The 22801-nt window shown below is 43.7% G+C and overlaps 1 protein-coding gene across 1 annotated transcript; it reads left to right on the forward strand.

The window, feature by feature from the left end:
- The first annotated feature begins 1146 nt into the window (after window positions 1–1146).
- Window positions 1147–5619, forward strand: LOC137545294 (stefin-C-like). Its single transcript, XM_068266409.1, has 3 exons — window positions 1147–1242; window positions 3472–3573; window positions 5331–5619. Exons 1-3 carry the CDS (start codon window positions 1147–1149, stop codon window positions 5523–5525), a joined length of 393 nt encoding a protein of 130 aa, XP_068122510.1. The 3' UTR covers window positions 5526–5619.
- Window positions 5620–22801: the final 17182 nt, after the last annotated feature.

Here is a 22801-nt window from a genome sequence, read left to right on the forward strand (position 1 = left end):
GGCTCTATTCTCAATGAGTTACCGCATGAGTTAAATTAGGTAGTGATAAACACCGACCAAAATATCTCCATTTTCAAATTCACAATTTTTTTTTACCTCATGCGGTAAAAGTGAGGTAAAAGTGTGGTAATTACCTCAAATTTATCTCCAATTTGAGATTCTCAATTGAAAAGTTGGTGTTAATTAAGGATGTTTTTATCACCTACAAATGGTAGGTGATAATTATCACTTCTCTGCTTTTGGCCTTCAGGATGGAGCCTATTGAGCTTTGTTTGCTCGAGTTTATGTCAGTTTTACATAGAAGGCAGAAAAGACGAGTGTGTCTAATCTCAAGGCGCACTTTCCGACCTCGTACAGTCTTTTAGATGATTTAATAGATGCCGAGGAGGAAATTCTTCTCTGCTCTAAAAGATAAGCAACAGCATAATTACCTTTAAAGAAAAACATTTCTTTGTTACAGCTGATACAAATCCAGCAAACAATCTCCAGTGTATGTACTTCCTGCTTTCATGGAAGCAGACATGGGGTTAACATCCTGTGTTTACACATTAGCTGCTCTGCTGAGGCAGCCAGCTGGCAAAGCTGAGAGGTCAAATTACAGTTGTGATTATTCACAGATGAGGGGGAAGGACAGGCTAAATTATATACATACAGGGTGCATTTATATATGTTTTCCTTCTGTCCTGTGCAAGAGTTGAGGTCCCACTTTAAACGTGACAGGCTTTCCTGGGTCATCTCTGTGTAATGGGTGGCAAGTATATGGGCTGCCCTACAGTGGTCAAAAAAGCTTTATTTCCGTACCTATTACTGACAGTTTTATCACCTGTTTTATCACCTGTTTTATCACCTGTTTTATCACCTGTTTTATCACCTGTTTTACCGCACTTTTATCAAACATTTATCACACTTGGTACATTTTTAGTGAATACTCACTTTTTTCACTATTTTTAGTGAATTATAACTGGAGGTAATTTTTCACCCAAAAAAGAGTTACCGCACATGGTTTTGTGAATAGAGCCCATTGACCTTCCTAATCTCTAGTTGTTGGTCTGCCACCCCTCCTTCCAGCTGGTGATGGTACAGCCCACACATATATAAGCACTTGCTCTGGTTACCTGCGGTCAGTTAGTTGCTGCACAATAGAAGATGTGTGACCAGGAGCCCCAAGTTCAGCAGCCTGTGATTGGAGGATTTGGGGAAGTGCAGCAGGCAGATGAGGAGATCCAGGCTCTCTGTGATACAGTAAGTGGCAGTGATGTTCTTATAGGGAGATTGTAAAGCTCATATATCCGTTAGAGAAGCCTCCTCTATGGCATACATAACCAAAGCTTTATTTATTATGCTGATAGGTCAGCTGTATTTTAACTTAACAGATGCACATTGGGCTCTCTTCACAATAAGCAGTGTGGTAAATAAAATTTGGAGGTAAAATACCTCATGCAGTAGCTTACACTCCTTCTCACCCCCACCCCTCTCCGGCCTGCGGTGGCAGGTTTAGTGAATTGTAACTTGGGAAGGTGATGGGTAGAATCAGCTTTTTTTTGAGCATTACCAGATGTGGTAATGCTTTGTGAATAGAGCCCATAGTGGGAAACGGTCTATGGATACAGTATGTGTACTTTTTGTCCCAGAGTAATATGGACTGCAATATGCCTTTTTATTATATATAAATGGGAAAGTTTGGATGTTTGTTACTCGATCACGCAACAATGGCTGAAGGGATTTGAATGATATTTGGCACACACAAAGTACATGACCTGGAATAACATATAGGATACTTTTTATTCCCATAACCAAAAAGGGGGTGGAGACAAACCTTTCACTGGGAAATGTAACTGCAGCCATTCTTACACTGTTAATGGTTGGGTTCTCAAACTTTGCACAGTTGGTGACTGGGATTAATATTCAGAAAAGTGGGTGGAGCTTATGAAAGCCAATCAAAATCCACTTTTTTTTTTTGGGGGGGGGGGGATATTTAATTGCTGCCATTCTTGCACTGTTCATGGCACAAGCCTCTTGCACTGAAATTAAACCTATACCTGTTACAGTTGGCCATTGGGTGATTGTGGTTCAAATTCAGAAAAGGGGTGGAGCCACATCCAATCAGAATTATCTTATTTAAAAGCAAATTGATGCCAAAGACTGCAAAGCTTAGGAAGAGTGGGCAGAGCCAACACCAGCCAAATACAGTGTGTACCTCATTGCTGTAGCAATAGGGGTTGCAGAGGGACCCTCCCTCAACTGCAGTTTTAGCTCTTTATTGATCCTGTGCTGGTAATAATAACCTCTATAGATGTGTTTTGAATAGTAGTGATCATTAACTGTTCGCCATCCCCCTTCTGGCACCTCTGAGGCAGTGTTGCCAATCGTCAACAAATTTGGGCTGTAAAGTCAGTGATAAACTTTGGTGTCGGTGAAAAAACACTGTAGGTCGGTTACAGCATTTACTACTTGCCTTCCTCCCCGGACGAGGAGGGTCTGGTCTTCCAGGGAATTGTAGGATTTCAAAAGCCAGCTTGCATACAAGACCCTCCTACTCGGGAGGGAATAAGGAAGTCTGTCGAGCAGAAATCAGTTCGGTGGGGGATAAAAACTTGCATTCCGTAAAATTGCACGGAATTTCACCTTTTCCCGCGGAAATTCCGCCATAGTGATATAGCAATTCCGTTCCGTCACAACGAACGGAATCTCAAAATTCCAGCTGGAATTCTTAATCCAGCGGCCATCCCTGGTGGCCATACATCTGTAGACATGGTGGCCGTTTGGCCATCAGATTAGGTACTTATCAAGATTATAAAAATTGGTGCCGCCTAGAGAATGCACAATGACAATTAGACCAATTTTGGGCCAAAATTGGTTGCATGTATCAATTGGAAAATCTCAGGTTGACATGCATGGTGGGTGTGCAGTAGTAAGGGCTGCAATAGCTGCAAACAACAAACGTGACGGAAACACCCTTTTCCATCCCTCAAATGTCGCTGCACCAAATCTCCTTCCCCTCGGATCCCCCCCCCCCCAAGCTATTCATTGATAATTTATAAGTGGTGTCCACTGCTGTCTTGGCCTTCTTCTTCATTCACACCGCTGGTGTATTGCATGTGTGATATACTTTAATTTCAGTAATATTGGATGGCAGCAAAAAAATTGCTCTGTCAGTAAAGTTTTTTTTTTTTTTCTTCTCCCCCCCCACTTGGTGTGCACCAGCCACAGGTTGGCACTGCTGATAGTATTCTAGCTCTGTTTTGTATTGCTGCAAGTGTGACATAATGGTGAGCAACACAATTGGTTAATGGTAAGACCTATTAACTGGCAAGATGATGTAAACATCTGTTAGTTGCAGTGTCTGGCATTGATTATCACTCCTCTGACTGGTGCCACTGCCAGTGTCTGCATAGAAATTTTTTTTTCCCTTCTAACCTGACAGTAGCTAAACTACAGCTGTGTAATCTTATATCTCCCTCCCCTCTGCAGGTGAAGCCGCAGTTCTTGGAGAAGTCTGGAGTGAACACCACCATGTTTGTGGCCAAATCGTACAGGCAACAGGTTGTGGCCGGCATGAACTACCTCATCAAGGTAACTTGTGCACATGTGGATGCTATAGGGGTCTTGGCACAAGAAGTTAATAGTATTATTAGTAACCTTATCTTGCTGATATTATGTTGTCCTTCCTGCATTCTTGGTCACCTAGAAGTTGGCTACTTGCTGATTTTTGGCGCTCCTGAGTCCCTAATTGTAATCGAAGCATCCCAGTGTGCCATAGCAACAGTTAACTTGCAGGCTATGGTTCTAGCAAAAAATGCCATCTGCACCCAAAGTAAGAACCTCATGGTAAAGCGGGGGGGGGGGGGGGGGTTTGAAGCTGGAGGGGACAGTAGCTCGTATGGTTGAGCTGAGCCAGCGCAAGTCCATAGGGTGCAGTTCTCCATTCACAGCAACAGCTACTACTTGAAGGTTCTGGCTGAATAGTGTGGGCATATTACTACAACCTATCTGAACTCTAGCAGGTCGAGTGTGCTGGACCAAAAAAGTCATTTTTATTGCACTCTTCTCTTAGACTCAAAGCCACAACCATACTAAGGCCTGGGGATCATGGTGGCTGTATCGGCTAACTTGGCCTCTCTTCCCCCCCCCCCCCCCCCCCCCCCCCATTGATTTCGCCTTCTGATTCTCTCTGGGCCCATGGACTATATGCAGCATAGATTGCATGAGAACATAAATTGCCCAGTATACTCAAACCTGTTAAGGACAGGTGGTATAGCTCAAGCATGCCCACAGCTAATAATCCCATAAATGTTTTTCCATTCTCCTACTAGTGGCTTCACTTGGCACACAAATAACCTCAGCACCCCCTTCTCCAATGTATGCCTTGGAATGAGGACACCATTGTGTATGTTCTCACCTAAGTAGATGCTCTGGATCACATCGCGCTTTCAGTACCATTGTATAATTTGCCACCTCTGAGAGCCATCAAAAGCACTTTTGCTTCCACACAGGTGGCTCTGTACTGTGCCTGTGCACATCGTTAGGAGCTGCCTGTATTTGGAACAGGGGGCAGATCTGGGTAATACAGCCCCTATAGCAAGCACTGAAATTGTGCCCCACCCAAAGTCAGACCACCTTAACCCATATTAACAGCTTCTTTTATTGCAATGATACAAGTCTCCCCAGTATAAGGAGCCCCCAATGTAGGTTGCTAGTTATCACCCCCCCAAGTGTAACTAAACAGAGGTAGCACCCTAGCATAGGTAGCCAGAGTTCACCCAGTATAGGTAGCCCACACTTTAGGTTACCCTACCAGTATGTCGTAAGAGGTGTCTCTCCAGTAAAGGTAGTTAGAGATGTCCTCCAGTATAAGAGCAGGTACAACACTTTAGAGGCATCCCTCAGTATGAAGGTGGGGCAGCCACGGCACCTATGGTACTGTGGCACCCATGGCAGGACCCATGCCTGTACCCCTATGGATGTGCCTTTGATTTGGAAGCTCTTGGACACAAGTGGGGCCAGACAGAGGCGAGAGTACTACCTCTAACCCAAGTTGGGTGGGTGAACTCAGAGAAGCTCTTTTACATAGATAACTGAAGTTGCTTAACCCTTCCTGTACTGGAAACGATGAGACTTGACTATTTGCTACGAATATTCTATTTCTTACACCTACAGTACAAGCCAGTTGCCTGATTTGGTTCTGTTCTCTAATACTAGAAGTTGCTGGCCCAGAATGAGCTAAGAACTCCTTTATATTCATATTGGGCCTGAGAGGACTACATTGGAATTGTTTTCTGCAGACTGGGAGAGTAGTCACTTTTCTAAAGACTTTATATTTGTGTTTACAGGTGCAGTATACAGATGACAATTACGCTCACATCCTGGTGTTTCAGCCGCTGCCGGGAGAAAATAAGCCGCCGTCTCTCACCTCCTACCAGCTGGACAAGACTGAAGGGGAGGAGCTTGTGCCTTTTAAGGAGGCTGGGCCTCCTGAGGCGGAGGAAATTGTGCCTCCTAAGGAGCAGGAAGCTGAGGGAGAATAGCTTGTGACTTCCTGTAGAGTTGCATCAGTCCTTTCCTGAGTTGCTGAATGTTCATCCAGATTCACTTATCAAACTCCACCCCTTGCTGCCCTGTGCTGGGATTCCAAATCCCCCACCCCTTGCTGCCCTGTGCTGGGGGTGCTGTAATCACTGAAGGCAAGTTGAGTCTTGGAAACTTTCATGTTGTCTGTATAAAGCAACTGAAATAAAATACTTTTATTCTGTTCAGCTTTTGTCTTTCTAGTTATTTGTCCTATCTGGACTGTGTGGCCACACACATGGCCCCCCAGCTGCAAATCTGTCATAGAATGTACACTATTGGGGACCATGGCTATGTTCGCCTTGGCCAGCCAATTTGCATTGCAATTTTTTGATGACCTTCTAATTTCAGTGACTCAAATGGCAAGTGCTGCTCAAGCACTGCAGTGAGTAACCACCTTAAATATAGGGGGTTCACTGGGGGTGCAGTAGATGGGCCCAGAAATTTCTGATAGCAGCACTGACATGCACTACAGTGTTCTCTTGTGATGTCACTCACAGTGAACATGTGGCAGGTTTTGGACTAATCCATCTCCTTATGGGGATTCTCAGTCTTTCTATAGAAAGTCTCTATACAAAGATGCCAGCATCAACTGCTGCCCAGGAAGTGCTTTTTAAAATTAGAAAAGGCTGCTTAGTGGGTTTGAACCTTTCAATCGCTAGTGACTTGAAAAATCTCTTGCTAATGCAATGCTATGGCAGATAGTTATAAAATCGCATTGCTCCAGTGGGATCACCTATAGCATTACATTAGCGAGAGCTTTTCACATCAAAAAGCACTAAAGTGCTGCTAGTGGGTTTCAAGCCTCAGACTGTTGGAAAAATGGTCCAGGCTTTGGAGTACCTTTGAAATTAATTTCAACCTGCAGATCATCACACAACTGATAGCTGGTTATCTGATGGGAGATCCTGTCACCTTACAGGGTGACCCCATTTATGAAGTGGTCAGTAGCATCGGATCAGAGAATGGCACATGGCGCTGCATTGAAAACATACGCTTAACGCTATCTAACAATAGTACTGCATAATAATGGCGCACTGAGAATAATGAAGAGGCACATAGTGCCATTTATCAATAGTGCCAAACAGATGTTGTTGCGCACAGTGACGTTGTTAACCAGTTCCAGATTTCTGCTATGTGTATACCACTAGCCAGAGCCGGGACAAGGTCCTCCAGCACCCAAGGCTGAGACACCAAAGTGCGCCCCTCCATCCCTCCCACCCCAGCCGTCACACACTGATTGCTATTAGACTAAGAGGCGCCACAGGGCCCACAACCTCCCCAACACCTTAATATCTAGTTATCTGACTTGCAGTCACTGCCATGTATCCCCTTTTCTTATTTCTGCTTCAAACACAATTAGGAAGGACAGCTGAATGAATTCTGCGCCCCCTCCTACACTGCGCCCTGAGTCTGGAGCCTCTCCAGCCTATGCCTCGGCCCGGCCCTGCCACTAGCAGATCAGGTGTGTGTTCTCGGCCCTGATCACACTGCCGTTATGAATGGGGGAGAGAAGAATCTCTCATTCATAACCACAAGGAAACGGTTAGTTTTGTTCCTATCTGCTATAAACGGCAGACAATAAACTAAGTGTAGTGACATCTTGTGGCCAAAAAAAATACAACCAAATACACCCCAGTGTAACAGGAGACACACTTACATTCAAGCATGTATTACATATTTACTATTTAACAGTAACAGTAAAAAAGGGCGCAGGAGGCTAGCTAGTGGACAAATCGGGTGCCGCCATTCACTCCCATAATTATACTTACTGGGCGCCGACCAGGAAAAAAGGGCCCCCGAGAATTGTTTTTCCAAGGGCGCCCAAAGATTTTTAATGTTTTATAACTGCTTGTGGTGGTTTACGTTTCCTATTTCAATAAAACATTATTTTAAATGTTATCCCTTACTGTTTGTAAAACACTATTCACGAAATGAAGCGATCAATACGTAACGTAAATTGTAACATATTTTATCCTTGTGTGTAGAATAATGATTTAGAAACAGTACAGTGATCACTAAGGAGGATCTTGGGTTTAGGCGCCACCAGGGGGGTCTTGGGTTTAGGCGCCAATACGGGGGTCTTGGGTTTAGGCGCCAATACGGGGGGTTAGGGGTAGGTACAGGGAGGGTTACATTTTTTTTAAACGTTATTATTCGTTTCACTTTTTAAACGGCAGATTAACGTTTTCACAATTGCCGATTTCATGCACATTATTTAATGATTTAAAACTTTATAAAACATTATTTTTAAACAAAATATAGTACATTATATTAAACGTTATCCAGGTTTATCGTTTAAAACCCTGCACCCTTTTTTCCCAGCGCCCCTTTTTAACGTACGCCTATTTAACCCCCTTCCACCCCTAACCCATAGTTGCCAAAATAAAACTTGTAAAAAAAATCCTACATAGTTACTTTATGGACTTTTTAAATATGTATGTTACATAGGCATATAAATGTTGCTTTTGTAAATAAAAACTTATAATTTTTATAGCGTAAAAAACTGAAATGAAAATATACCTTGTTTCCCAAAAAAATGCTAGGGATGCAATTTAAACATTGTAGTAATCAGGTCAAGTAAAATGTGTCTCACCTACAATAGCACATTTTATTTTTAAACTACAATGGCTAACAGCTGAGAAATGACGGATTTTTGCAACTCTTCTTCCCTGTAAAATGAATATAAGAATTCTTAGCAAAAAGTACTGCCCAAAGAGCCTATTTTGTCACGCAAAAAATATATTGATCATTTCAGGGTGATAAGTAGCCATAAAGTTAAACTGCAAAACGGTGAATGGATTTAATGTAACACTGTAAAAAAATTCTAAAGTTGCCCCAGACTGAGGATTTAAAAAAAATAACTCAAATTTGTTCAAGTAATGTGCAGTACTGTAAACATTAACTAACTTTAATTCACTGACTGCAGGATTGGAGGCTTTAAAAAAAAAACAAATTTGTACCTGTAATGTACAGTACCCTTAAAGAGGAACTGTAACGACAAAACGGCCCCTGGGGGGTACTCACCTCCGGGTGGGGGAAGCCTCAGGATCCTAATGAGGCTTCCCACACCATCCTGCGTCCCTCGGGGGTCTCGCTGTAGCCCTCCGTACAGCCGTGACGCAATATTTACCTTCCTGGCTCCTGCGCAGGCGCTCTGATGCCTCTCGGCGCCGAAGTAGGCGGAAATACCCGATCGCCGTCGGGTCTGCTCTACTGCGCAGGCGCAAGTTTCCGGCGCCTGCGCAGTAGAGCGGACCCGACGGAGATAGGGTATTTCCGTCTATTTCCATGCCGAAAGTCGCCACAGCGCCCCTGCTGGAGCCAGCAAAGGTAAATATTGAACTGACAGTCGGCACAGTCGCCGGCTGTTCGGAGGGCTGCGGCGAGACCCCCGTGGGACAGAGGACGGCGTGGGAAGCCTCATTAGGATCTGGAGGCTTCCCCCACCCGAGGTGAGTACCCCCCAGGGGAGGTTTTTGTTGTTAGAGTCTCTTTAAGTTAACTCTAATACACTTTGACAATAAAAAGCAATTATTTCTAGTAAAAACTTTATTTAAAAATCACTTAAGAGCATTGGAGTTTAATATCAATATAAACATTAGTTAATGTGTTTGAGAAGACTCTTTTAAAACAGTAATCAGTGTTAACGTTAATAAGCGGAAGACTTAGACGATTAGCGGTATCACTGTGCGCAATTTTCAGATGTACCCCAGTAGGAAAGGCCTGTTGCAGGAACTCCAAGCCCCCCACCCCCCAGACATTTTATATTGTGGTTTTCTCCTGGCAGACTCAGTGCTTGATCTGCAGCCAATAGGACATACTCCGTAGGGAGTCTTGCCTGAGGATTCTTTAGTGAATAGGTCCTGCCTTACCAAACGGCTAAGATTTGAGCCTAGTTCACTTGTCTGTGTCAAAGCTCTTTAGAGCACCATTAGAGGATCCAGAGGCTGGATATAGACGCAGGGATGTCAAACCGGCCCTTCGCCATACGGTAGCTCAGATTGATGGGACTGAATCAGGAAAGTTGTAGAACACATTCCTTTCTCAGTCCATCCTAAACACTGGCATGGATCTGGCATGTGTGCGCCAGCGAGGACCAATAAGAGGCCTGCAGCTGCAATCGCTCAAATGCACACGCCTCCCAGCAGCCTTGGCTGTGACCTGATATGGCCAAGGTGAGTGACTAATGGACAACTTTTAGTTTGCTAGATATTTGTGGTAGATCTGCTGGAAATGTTTTTCTCCTCCCATTGGCTAGATTACGTCTATCAAGTGTACAGCTTTGGTGCTAATCTGTTCCCCATCCCCCAACACCCAGTAAAAGTGTAGGTTTACCAGGTGTGAAACAAGACTTGGATTATAAGGTCTGTGTGTTAATTCGCCACAGTTAAGGAGGAGCTGTCAGCCATATGATCTCACAAGCACATGTAAATAAATACTTGCTCTACTTGCATAAGATGTATTGTACTGTCCATGTTTTGATTTCAGTGAATTTTATATAGTAAATGAGAAAACTGTTCCAGGCATTTGCCATCTTGGATTCCCCCTGAGACTAATCCTGAAGTCATTTCCTACTTTAAAGAGACTCTGTAACAAAAATTGCATCCTGTTTTTTATCATCCTACAAGTTCCAAAAGCTATTCTAATGTGTTCTGGCTAACTGCAGCACTTTCTACTATCACCATCTCTGTAATAAATCAACTTATCTCTCTCTTGTCAGACTTGTCAGGCCTGTGTCTGGAAGGCTGCCAAGTTCTTCAGTGTTGTGGTTCTGCTATGAACTCTCCCATCCAGGCCCCTCTCTGCACACTGCCTGTGTGATATTTAGATTAGTGCAGCTTCTCTCTGTTCTATTATCTTTTACAAGCTGGATAAATCCTCCTCTGAGCTGGCTGGGCTTTCACATACTGAGGAATTACATACAGGCACAGCTGTCTGCACTCTGCAGGAAGAAACAGCCTGACACTTCAGTGGAAGATAGCTGCAGGGGGAAAGAAACATACAAATGATCTCTTGAGATTCAAAAGGAAGGGTGTATACAGCCTGCTTGTGTATGGATGTATTTTCTATGTGTGGACATATTGTACATCAATCTACTTCCTGTTTTGGTGGCCATTTTGTTTGTTTATAAACAAACTTTTTAAAACTGTTTTTAACCACTTTTAATGCGGCGAGGAGCGGCGAAATTGTGACAGAGGGTAATAGGAGATGTCCCCTAACGCACTGGTATGTTTACTTTTGTGCGATTTTAACAATACAGATTCTCTTTAAGGTGTACCAGAGACAAAATAAAAATCAATTTTTATGCATACCTGGGGCTTCCTCCAGCCCTATCCACACAGATCGCTCCTCTGCTGCCTGCAGCTCTGTTATCAGGTCCTGTTAGTTCTGCCAGTCTGGGCAAGAGGAAGTGTGTGCTCTACAGATTACTCCGGCGGCTGTACGGATCTCCTGGAAACCCCATCATGAATTGCATTGCAACATTGCAAAAATCAAGCACCTTATCCCCCCAGAAGATCTGCCAACCCAAGTCCATGCCTTCATCACATCCCGACTGGACTACTGCAATGCTCTCTACACTGGCCTTCCAAAAAATGTCTTGTACCGCCGGCCTTCCAAAAAATGTCTTGTACCGCCTACAGCTGATACAGAATACTGCTGCCAGACTGCTAACCAACCAACCCCGTCACTGCCACATAACGCCAGTCCTACACTCCCTTCACTGGCTACCTATAGAATGGAGGGTCCTATTCAAGATCGGCCTACTGACATTTAAATCCCTGAATAATCTGGGCCCTGGATACATGAAAGATATGTTACAGCTGCGTAGCAATCCCCGCATTCTCAGATCAAAAGGTTTTAATAATCTAGTCATACCCAGAGTCCACTTGGAAACTTTTGGTCCCAGAGCCTTCTGTCATGCTGCCCCTACGTTTTGGAACTCCTTACCTCAACAGATCAGGGCAGCTCCATCCCTGGACGTGTTTAAATCCAGACTGAATACCCACCTGTTCACTTTGGCATTTGCAGAAATATAACTTTTGTTGTGTGAATACGGCATCCTACTACCAATTACTGAATCTGAGAGAGCCTAAGCCCTTTGAGTCCTATGGGAGAAAAGCGCTACAGAAATTTTATTGTATTGTATGAAATTCATTGCTCTTTCATTTGACATATGTAAATTTACCCTACAATTAGGTTACTACATTATCTGTGATTTACCACATTTAAATGTATACTTTTTTCCTATCATAACTTTAAAATTGATATTCTCAAACTATAAGGTCTTCTTGAAAAAACATTTCCTTTTGTTCCCCACTGTCCTCCTCCACATACCCTGAAAATGTGGTGTTTCTAGCACCTTTGGGGGCTTTGCTATTAACCACTAAAGTCAATTTAAAAAAAATGCGAACGAAAATTAAAAAAAAAAAAATTGTGTTAAATACTAGCAGACCTTGTTTGCTGCAGAACTGTTTGGGGCCATCTCTAATGGCTGGCCCTAGACTTTTTTTTTTCTGCCTGGTGCAAATTTGTGAGGATATTTCCTTCCCTCGATTTAGAATGATAGCGCAGAACCTGACAATTTGCTCTGTGCGCGATAGCTGCAATGCAAGATGTAGTGTGGTGATGGTGCATAAATAACACTGCAGTTGCAGGAAAAGGCTCTAACTTATGGGCAGTGAGTGGGTCAAAGACTCAGATGTCTCGTCCATCAGGACACCTAATCACTTCCGCCCATCCGGCACAAAGCCGATTCACAAAAACTTCCGCCGGGGCACTAGGTCAGTTCTGCCCTGGACTCTGGCATAGCCAGTTCAAGGAGCTTCCAACCACAACAAAGGCTGCCCGAGAACGGCATAACAATCAATTATTATTATTATGCCAGAAAACAAGGGTTCAAAGAAAGACTAGTGAACTGAAGTGGCTGTGTAAATTGCATTAATATATTCAAAAATTCATGTCTAAATTTCATTAGAAGATTAATCTCAAAAACAAATACATGAATCATTGAAAAATATTAATACAATAAAAACATTCATAAATAATTGAGTAAATATCCAGTAAACAAAAGTAGATAAAACCTATGCATATAGTTTTAGCACATTAGAGCTGTCCAAATGCTGATCCTAGTTAGTGTTGGGCGAACACCTGGATGTTCGGGTTCGGGCCGAACAGGCCGAACATGGGCCAGATGTTCGGCATGTTCGGCCCGAACGCCGAACTCAATGGGAGTCAATGGGACCCCCGAACATGCCCATTTTGGGGGCCCTATGGGGTCGCAGGCATAAGGGGGGAGCATGCCCCGGTCGCGGGGGGGGTCGGAAATTCCCCCCACCCCCTCCGCTAGCGCTCCCCCCTCTGCCCGCTTCTCCATACAAAAAGTTTGAAACAAGTTCAATAGTACCTGGGCTGGTGGCACTGGCTGGCAGTGGAGTGAGGAGGAGGAGGAGTCCGAGTAGCAGAGTGACGTTGAGGCCGGGCAGCGGGCGGTTCAGCGCTAGTACCCTTGTGGTACTTCCGCCCTTTCTCTGACCTCACGTCCTCTGCGTGATGACGCATACGAGGGTACGCGTGATGCGTACCCTCGTATGCAGAGGACGTGAGGTCAGAGAAAGGGCGGAAGTACCACAAGGGTACTAGCGCTGAACCGCCCGCTGCCCGGCCTCAACGTCACTCTGCTACTCGGACTCCTCCTCACTCCACTGCCAGCCAGTGCCACCAGCCCAGGTACTATTGAACTTGTTTCAAACTTTTTGTATGGGGAAGCGGGCAGAGGGGGGAGCGCTAGCGGAGGGGGTGGGGGGAATTTCCGACCCCCCCCGCGATCGGGGCATGCTCCCCCCTTATGCCTGCGACCCCATAGGGGGCATAGGGGGGCAGTATTCGGCCGAACAGGGCCCTGTTCGGCCGAACAGGGGCCCTGTTCGGCCATGTTCGGCCATGCATTCTGCAGTTCGGGCGAACCCCGAACAGTTTGGCCGAACACCACCAGGTGTTCGGCCGAACTCGAACATCACCCGAACAGGGTGATGTTCTGCAGAACCCGAACAGTGGCGAACACTGTTCGCCCAACACTAATCCTAGTACTCTGGGGACATCTAGTGGTAAAAAAAAAAATGACCATAGCAGATTTAAACCGATCCTAGTAAACTGAGGGCATTTAGTGGCCAAAAATGTGAATTACCTTAAAGCAAATCTGTACTGTCCAATTTGTACAGCAAAAAAAGCATACCAATCGAGTCACTGTGATGTCCTGAGTCCCTCTTTGCCGTTTCTGCAGCTCCCCACCGCGATCCTGGCTTTTTAATTGCCAGCTTTAGGCAGTGTTTACAAACAAAAAACATGGCCGCTAACCAGGAAGTGATGTATGTATGTGTATATATCTCTAATCTCCCATCTCTAAGTGATGTATGTATATATCTCTGTGTGTATATATATTTATGTATGTGTGTGTGTGTGTGTGTGTATATATATATATATATATATATATATATATATATATATATATATATACAGGATCTTCTCAAAAAATTTGCATATTGTGAGAAAGTTCGTTATTTTCTGTAATGTACTGATAAACATTAGACTTTCATATATTTTAGATTCATTACACACAACTGAAGTAGTTCAAGCCTTTTATTGTTTTAATATTGATGATTTTGGCATACAGCTCATGAAAACCCAAAATTCCTATGTCAAGAAATTAGAATATCATGAAAAGGTTCTCTTAACGAGCTATTAGCCTAATCATCTGAATCAACTAATTAACTCTAAACACCTGCAAAAGATTCCTGAGGCTTTTAAAAACTCCCAGCCTGGTTCATTACTCAAAACCGCAATCATGGGTAAGACTGCCGACCTGACTGCTGTCCAGAAGGCCATCATTGACACCCTCAAGCAAGAGGGTAAGACACAGAAATAAATTTCTGAATGAATAGGCTGTTCCCAGAGTGCTGTATCAAGGCACCTCAGTGGGAAGTCTGTGGGAAGGAAAAAGTGTGGCAGAAAACGCTGCACAACGAGAAGAGGTGACCAGACCCTGAGGAAGATTGTGGAGAAGGACCGATTCCAGACCTTGGGGAGCAGTGGACTGAGTCTGGAGTAGAAACTCCTAGTGTGACACCGAGATGGTTAGTCTGGTGGGTTGGTGTGGTTGAACGATCCACCGGAGCGGTCTGCGCCATGGCGGATCGTTCAACCACACCAACCAACCCACCAGACTAACCATCTCAGTGTCACACTAGGGACTGTGATGCTTTAAGGATGTATAGGGTAATGCAATACTACGTATAGTGAAATACAATTGTATAGAGCAATGCAATGTGTAGTGGAATGCAATGAAATGTAATGCTAACTCATGCTAATCGATGCCTCTACGGCTCGCTGCTATCTGTCTATGTCTCTGTCTTCTCTCTGAGCCAGATGTATTGTGCCAAAAACAATTCCGGGCATGACCCAGTCATGCTTGGCGAAATAAAGTTTTCTGATTCTGAAACATCCAGAGCCACCGTGTACAGGCTGTGCAGGAAATGGGCTACAGGTGCCGCATTCCCCAGGTCAAGCCACTTTTGAACCAGAAACAGCGGCAGAAGCGCCTGACCTGGGCTACAAAGAGGCAGCACTGGACTGTTGCTCAGTGGTCCAAAGTACTTTTTTTGGATGAAAGCAACTTTTGCATGTCATTCGGAAATCAAGGTGCCAGAGTCTGGAGGAAGACTGGGGAGAGGGAAATGCCAAAATGCCTGAAGTCCAGTGTCAAGTACCCACAGTCAGTGATGGTCTGGGTGCTATGTCAGCTGCTGGTGTTGGTCCACTGTGTTTTATCAAGGGCAGGGTCAATGCAGCTAGCTATCAGGAGATTTTGGAGCACTTCATGCTTCCATCTGCTGAAAAGCTTTATGGAGATGAAGATTTCATTTTTCAGCACGACTGGGCACCTGCTCACAGTGCCAAAACCACTGGTAAATGGTTTACTGACCATGGTATTACTGTGCTCAATTGGCCTGCCAACTCTCCTGACCTGAACCCCATAGAGAATCTGTGGGATATTGTGAAGATAAAGTTGAGAGACGCAAGACCCAACACTCTGGATGAGCTTAAGGCCGCTATCGAAGCATCCTGGGCCTCCATAACACCTGAGCAGTGCCACAGGCTGATTGCCTCCATGCCACGCCGCATTGAAGCAGTCATTTCTGCAAAAGGATTCCCGACCAAGTATTGAGTGCATAACTGAACATAATTATTTGAAGGTTGACTTTTTTTTGTTTTAAAAACACTTTTCTATTATTGGTCGGATGAAATATGCTAATTTTTTGAGATAGGAATTTTGGGTTTTCATGAGCTGTATGCCAAAATCATCAATAATAAAACAATAAAAGGCTTGAACTACTTCAGTTGTGTGTAATGAATCTAAAATATATGAAAGTCTAATGTTTATCAGTACATTACAGAAAATAATGAACTTTTTCACAATATGCTAATTTTTTTAGAAGGACCTGTGTGTGTGTATATATATATATATATATAGAGAGAGAGAGAGAGAGAGAGAGAGAGAGAGAGAGAGAGAGAGAGAGAGAGAGAGAGAGAGAGAGAGAGAGAGAGAGAGAATATATATATATATATATATAGATAGATAGATAGAGAGAGAGAGAGAGAGAGAGAGAGAGAGAGAGAGAGAGAGCTGAGAGAGAGAGCTGAGAGAGAGAGCTGAGAGAGAGAGCTGAAACTGAGAGCAGGGGCTGTCTGTGAAAAAATAAACTAAGCACACATCGCCTGGAGGGGACGTGAATAACTTGTTCCTATCACAACAGAGGCAGCCCATTCCTTCCTGGGTCAACAAAGCTTGACAAAGAAAAGATTAGATATAGACACAGTGCAACTAGAAAAAGCTGCAGTAATCCAGATCACATTAGAACAGGTACAGGAACTTATAGGTTAGAAGAAATAAGGCTGAAAATGTTGTTACAGAGTCTCTTTAAACGGCTATGTAAATGAACTCGTTCTTGGATTTCAGTCATAAAACTGAGGAAAGTAAACAGAACTACTCATTACTTAGTAATACATTTCTAGCTCAATATTAAGTTCATTAGTTTCCTTAGTGTTCAACTCAAAAACCCACTTTGTTTCTGCTTTGGAGATGTCCCTTATCCTATCTATGGGCTTGCCTCCAGCCCCCTAGATATAACCAGTTCGGCCTTTCTGGACGAGCTTTCTCGTCCAGAAAGGCACTGCAGCTTTCCCTGCATGGTGCGCGCGATCGGGCATGCGCCCGCCGCCCACCCGCTGCCCGCCGCTAGCCCCCCGATCAGTGAATGGGAATATAATTCCCATTCACGATCTAACTTCCCCGCAGAAATATCGACGCTTTCTATCCAGAGAGTGTGGTATTTCTGCCCCCAGGAAACATCTCCCCTGCATTTAAGTTCCTGGATGCGAGATCGTTCGCATCCAGGACTTTTTTTTACTGTGGCCATCTTGTGGCCAAATAGTAAACTGCACCAACATACATTTTAAAATAAACAATTATTTTATTTTACATTTAAAATAGGCAGTTTCCCTCCCACACCAAAAATTACCCACATACATTTTTTATAAAAAAAAAAAAAAAAATACAATAGAAAAAAAACAACAACATAAATAGTTACCCAAGGGTCTAAACTTTTTAAATATGCATGTCAAGAGAGTATGTTATTATATTATTTAAAATGATAAGCTTATAAATAGTGATGGACACAAATTGAAAAAATGCACCTTTATTTCTAAATGAAATATCGGCACCATAAATTGTGATAGGGACATCGTTTAAACGGTGTAATAACCAGGGCAAATGGGCAAATAAAATACATGAGTTTTAATTACAGTAGCTTATATTAATTTCAAACTATAATGGCCAAAAACTGAGAAATAATAAATTTTTTTCATTTCTTTCTTAATCTTCCTGTTAAAATGGATTTAGAAAAAAATAATTCTTAGCAAAATGTACTACCCAAAGAAAGCCTAATTAGTGGCGGAAAAAACAAGATATAGATCAATTCATTGTGATAAGTAGCAATAAAGTTATAGGCGAATGAATGGGAGGTGAACGTTGCTCAGATGCATGAGATTTTCGGCACTGCGGTGCTGAACCGGTTAATTCTATACCCCAGAATATGAGCCCTGAGGGGTCCTTCTGAATGGGACACTCTGAAATGTTCCGACCTGTGTCCAGTAAACCCATTCTTTGTTAGTTGCATGTTCCCCAATTCATTATTTCAGTTCTCTTTTTGTTCTTCCCATAAATTTCAGCCCACAGGGACAAATAAGTAGGTATACAACAAATTTAGGGCTTGATTCACAAAGCGGTGCTAACTGTTTAGCATGGGTGTGCTAAACAGTTAGCACGTGAAGTGCTGTTCGCGGACTTTTGCGCATGCAAAGTGCCGCGATTCGCGCGATCGTGGACTTTTGCGCGTGCAATTTGCCGCGATTGCGTGCGCAAAAGTCCGAGAACGGCACTTCACGTGCTAACTGTTTAGCAAACCCGTGCTAAACAGTTAGCACCGCTTTGTGAATCAAGCCCTTAGTTTCATAAGCTATGCATTGCTTTATCTTATGTACATTCCCAAACTCCTGCTGAACCCTCAGGGTGTTTGCATGTCCTACAAGGTAAACATTTTCTACACTTGTAAAAACTGGGTGTACCAAAAAACCTGAAGTCCTGAAACCTTGTCTGGTGAAGTTGGATGGGCGGAAGAGACGTCTGATTCTCCATCCTGGCCGGGCCCAATCACCGTGCGGTTACCGGCCATTAGCAAGAGCTTTTTCCCACGATTACACAGTTTATTTATACACCGTTGCAGCATTACACTGCTCCCAAACCATGATGACTTCATAGCAAAACCAGTCGGGTGAGCGGCTAGCGGATAAGGTGAGAGTGCCAATTCTTTGTCTACATGTGATAGTCACATATCAGGTCACTGTCATAAGGGCCTGTGTAAGTAAGAGAGAATTTCTTCATATTTTAATCAACTGTAAGGCTTAGTTCACATTATAAATTGCCAGCGCTATCGCAAGCACTGAGCGGTTTATACTGAAGAGATTTTACCAGTGATTTGCGCTTTTCTAAGCGCTTTTGCTCAGCAATGATTTTTTTCAGGAAGTGAACTCTTTAACCCAGAAATGAATAAATACAATGTATTTATTCATGAAAGCACTCAGAAAAAACACTATACAAAGCGCTTTTTCATGCGTTTTGCGATTTCCCTATACCTTCCATTGAGCCAAAGCGCACAGAAAATGGTGCGTTTGCAATTTTAGTAAAATCAAAACACTCACATGTGAACACTGTTATAGGAAATCATTACACAAGCGCTTTTAGGATGATTTGCAAAATTGCCATCGCTTAAAAAAATCAGCAAATGCCCATTGGGCTTGATTCACTAAACCGTGATAACTCAAATAACACACCTTATCAAAGATATCACACCTTATCAACGATATCACACCTTATCAAAGATATTAATCGCTTTTGTAAGGGTGATTCCGTTTTTCACTTCCTGCCTTCAGTCAGGAAGTGAACTCTTTAACCCGGAAAATAATAAATACAATGAATGTAATCTTAAAAACGTGAACGCAATTGCTGCATAAATCGATTTTGTGAGCATTTAGCGCTCTTCCTATGCCTTCCATTGTAGCAAAAACGCCCCGAAAATGGTCCAGGCACTGCTTTGGGAATCGCAAAGCGGACGAAACGCACTGATATGAACCCTCTCATAGAGATTCATTGCACACACGTTTTGTGGGCGATTTTTAAAATCGCCTACGCTTAAAAATAGGCCAAAAACACCCCTAGTGTGCACAAGCCCGAAACTTGCCTGGAATCGCTCTGAAAAAGTCTTTAAAAAAAATGCTTGCGTTTGCGGATCCGCTAGCAGTTTTTGCTGTGCACTGGCCCTTACTTTTTTAAGCTCCCAAAGAGCAAAAATGTAATATAATTAACCACTTTACCACCACATGTGTGTATATCTACGCTCCTTTTAACACCCTTTCCCCACCAGGAGCGTATACGCACATATACGCACCTCCCGCTCGCTCGTGCGCGTGCTCCCGCGCTTGTGCACGCCGATGGCTGCTCGCCCGGAGATTAATGAACGGGAAAAACCGTTCCCGTTCGTTGATCTCAGCCCCCCAGCAATGATCGGCTGCTTCTATGAGAAGCAGCGCGACCATTGTGAAAAAAAAGAGTTTCCCAGCCTCATTGAACGTCCTGTAAGCGTACTTCCGACACTTACAGGTCGCATGAACACAAAATTACTGTGGCCATCTTGTGGCCAAATAGTAAAACTACATCTAAAACATCTTTCATATACAAATACATACTTTTACACAATAAATTAACTCATTACCTCCCACACTCCCTAATTTATTTAATTTTTGTAATAAAAAGAAAAAAAATTACAATAAAAAAAAAAACATAAATAGTTACCTTAGGGACTAGGCATGTTCGGAATTGCAATTTCCCGTTCCGCGGAAATTCCGCATCCCGCCGATCCGAAATTCCGCTACCGTTTTATTCCAGCGGTATTCCGGAGCAGTTCCGCGGAATTCCGCGGTATTCCGAATTCCGTCGAAATTTTTTTAAAATCTCTCTCCTCCTAAAGCTGGCCTATGATCAATTCAATAGAAAAAGTAGCATGATTAAGGATTTGTACTTTTTTAAAAGCCAGCTTACGTACCTTAGCCAGGATTTGAACCCAGATCTCAGTGTGTAGTAGGTATCTGTCTTACCCCCTAGACCACCAACCACATTACATGCCAGGCCAGCTTTAGCATGTAGTGTGGTTGGTGGTCTAGGGGGTAAGACAGATACCTACTACCAGGGCCGGCCTTAGGTTTCACAGCGCCCTGAGCGAAACCTGATTTTTGTGCCCCCCCTTCATCCTCTTCCCACATGCATATACACACACGCACACACGCACATACACACACACACAGGCCCATATGCAATTGCTCTTTTCTCCTGTGATGTATCCTAGGACAGGGGTTCCCAACCTTTTTGACGTTGTGACACATCACACTATATGCTCGGATCTCCAGGACACCTCACATATGTATAATAGAAAAAAATACTATTAATAACCACAAAATGGATGGAAAGAGTGCATTATCCTGAATAGCCTTAAAAATGAAGGCTAGAACCTTTCAGGAATATTAATAAAAACAATCAATGGGACAGTTAGCCGCCTTCCCCCCATTTAGAATGATAGCACAGCACTGACAATTTGCACCACACGTTATAGCCTCAGTGCGCCCCCCCCAAAAAAAAAAACGCCCTCAGACTCAGTATAGATAGGTAGCCAGGTATAGGTGCCCCCAGTATAGGATCTCATGTGTAGGTGCCCTCAATATAGGTTGCCAAGCATAGGTGCCCCCAGTATAGGAAGTCAGTTGAAGGTCTCCATCCCCCATAGGTAGCCAGGCGTAGGTGCCTCCAGTATAGGTAGCCAGGTGTTGGAGCTATAGGTACCCTCAGTATAGGAAATCAGGTGTAGGTGCCCTCAGTATAGGCAACCAGCTATAGGCGCCCCCTTGGAAGCTGGCGCCCTGAGCAACCGCTCCGGTCGCTCATATCAAAGGCCGGCTATGCCTACTACACACTGAGACCTGGGTTCAAATCCTGGCTAAGGTATGTAAGCTGGCTTTTAAAAAAGTACAAATCCTTACTCATGCTACTTTTTCTATTGAATTGATCATAATGGTACATTAAAGGCCAGCTTTAGCATGTAGTGTGGTTGTAGGAGGAGGAGGAGGAGAGAGAGAGAGAGATTTTTTGGGTTATCCCGGAAATTCCGTTTGAGGGGTTTACCAATTCCGTTCCGACTACCGGAATCGGAAATGTCCTAATTCCGGCCGGAATCACGGAATTTACAATTCCGCGGAATTCAGCGAGCATCCCTATTAGGGACTGAACTCTTTAAATATTTATGTCAAGAGGGTATAACACTGTTACTTTATAAACTATGGGCTTGTAATTAGGGATGGACGCAAACCTGAAAAAAAGGCACCTTTATTTCCAAATAAAATATTGGTGCCAAACATTGTGATAGGGACATAATTTAAATGGTTTTATAACCAGGACAAAGGGGCAAATACATTTCATGAATTTTAATTACAGTGGCATGCATTATTTAAAAACGGTAATGGCCGAAAAGTCAAAAATAATGATTTTTTTCCCACATTTTTTTCTATTTTCCCATTAAAACACATTTAGAATAAAATAATTCTTGGCATAATGTCCCACCTAAACAAAGCCTAATTGGTGGCGAAAAAAACAAGATATAGTTCATTTCATTGCGATAAGTAATAATAAAGTTATAGACGAATGAATGGAAGGAGCGCTGAAAGGTGAAAATTGCTCTGGTGCTTAAAGGGACTCTGTAACAAAAATGTCATTGTGTTTTCTACCATCCTACAGGTTCCTAAACCTATTATAATGTGCTCTGGCTTACTGCAGCACTTTATACCATCATTATCTCTGTAATAAATCAGCTTATCTTTCCACTGTCGGACTTGTCGTCCTGTGTCTGGAAGGCTGCCAACTCTTCAGTGTGATCTGCTATGCATGCCCCCTCTATGCACACTCCCCTGTGTGTGTGTGTGTTATTAAGGGCCGGTTCACACGGACGCTTGGCGGCGTCTACCGTCAAGCGTTCGGGACCCATCGGCTAAACTCTCCCATTCAAGTGAATAGGAGCGTTTAGCATTGCGCGGTTACCGTCGATTACCGTCGATTGCATAAACGCGGCGTTCTGATCCCGATTTAACGCATCGTTTCGGCCGTCCCTAGAAGCCGCATGCAACGTCCAGGGACGGCTAGCCGGCGCGGCTTCATGTCCCCCTGCGGGGACGAGAAACGCCGATCGCGACGATCTCTGTACCGCCGCCACCGAACGGGACGTCACAGGACGACGCGACTTCCTGGCCACCGCAACGCCGCCTGCCGTCCGTGTGAACCGGCCCTTACATTAGCCAGCTTTTCTCTGCTCTCTTATCTTTTACAAGCTGGATAAATCCTCTGTTCACATACTGATGAGTCACATGCTGCAGAATTACAGACAACCGGGCAGAGCTGTCTGCAAGAAGAAACAAAGAATCAGCTTGTAACTCTTCAGTGAGCTGCAGGGGGAAAGAAACACACAAATGATCTCTTGAGATTCAAAAGGAAGGCTGTATACAGCCTGCTTGTGTATGGATG

Source organism: Hyperolius riggenbachi, chromosome 2 (assembly GCF_040937935.1).
Source record: "Hyperolius riggenbachi isolate aHypRig1 chromosome 2, aHypRig1.pri, whole genome shotgun sequence".
Lineage (NCBI taxonomy): Eukaryota > Metazoa > Chordata > Amphibia > Anura > Hyperoliidae > Hyperolius > Hyperolius riggenbachi.

Bases quoted from the DNA above. Each gene is read 5' to 3' on its own strand.
- LOC137545294 (XM_068266409.1), top strand. From the start codon at position 1,147: ATGTGTGACCAGGAGCCCCAAGTTCAGCAGCCTGTGATTGGAGGATTT. The intron at 1,243-3,471 runs GTAAGTGGCAGT...TCCCCTCTGCAG, and splicing joins TCCAGGCTCTCTGTGATACA to GTGAAGCCGCAGTTCTTGGA. The intron at 3,574-5,330 runs GTAACTTGTGCA...TTGTGTTTACAG, and splicing joins GCATGAACTACCTCATCAAG to GTGCAGTATACAGATGACAA.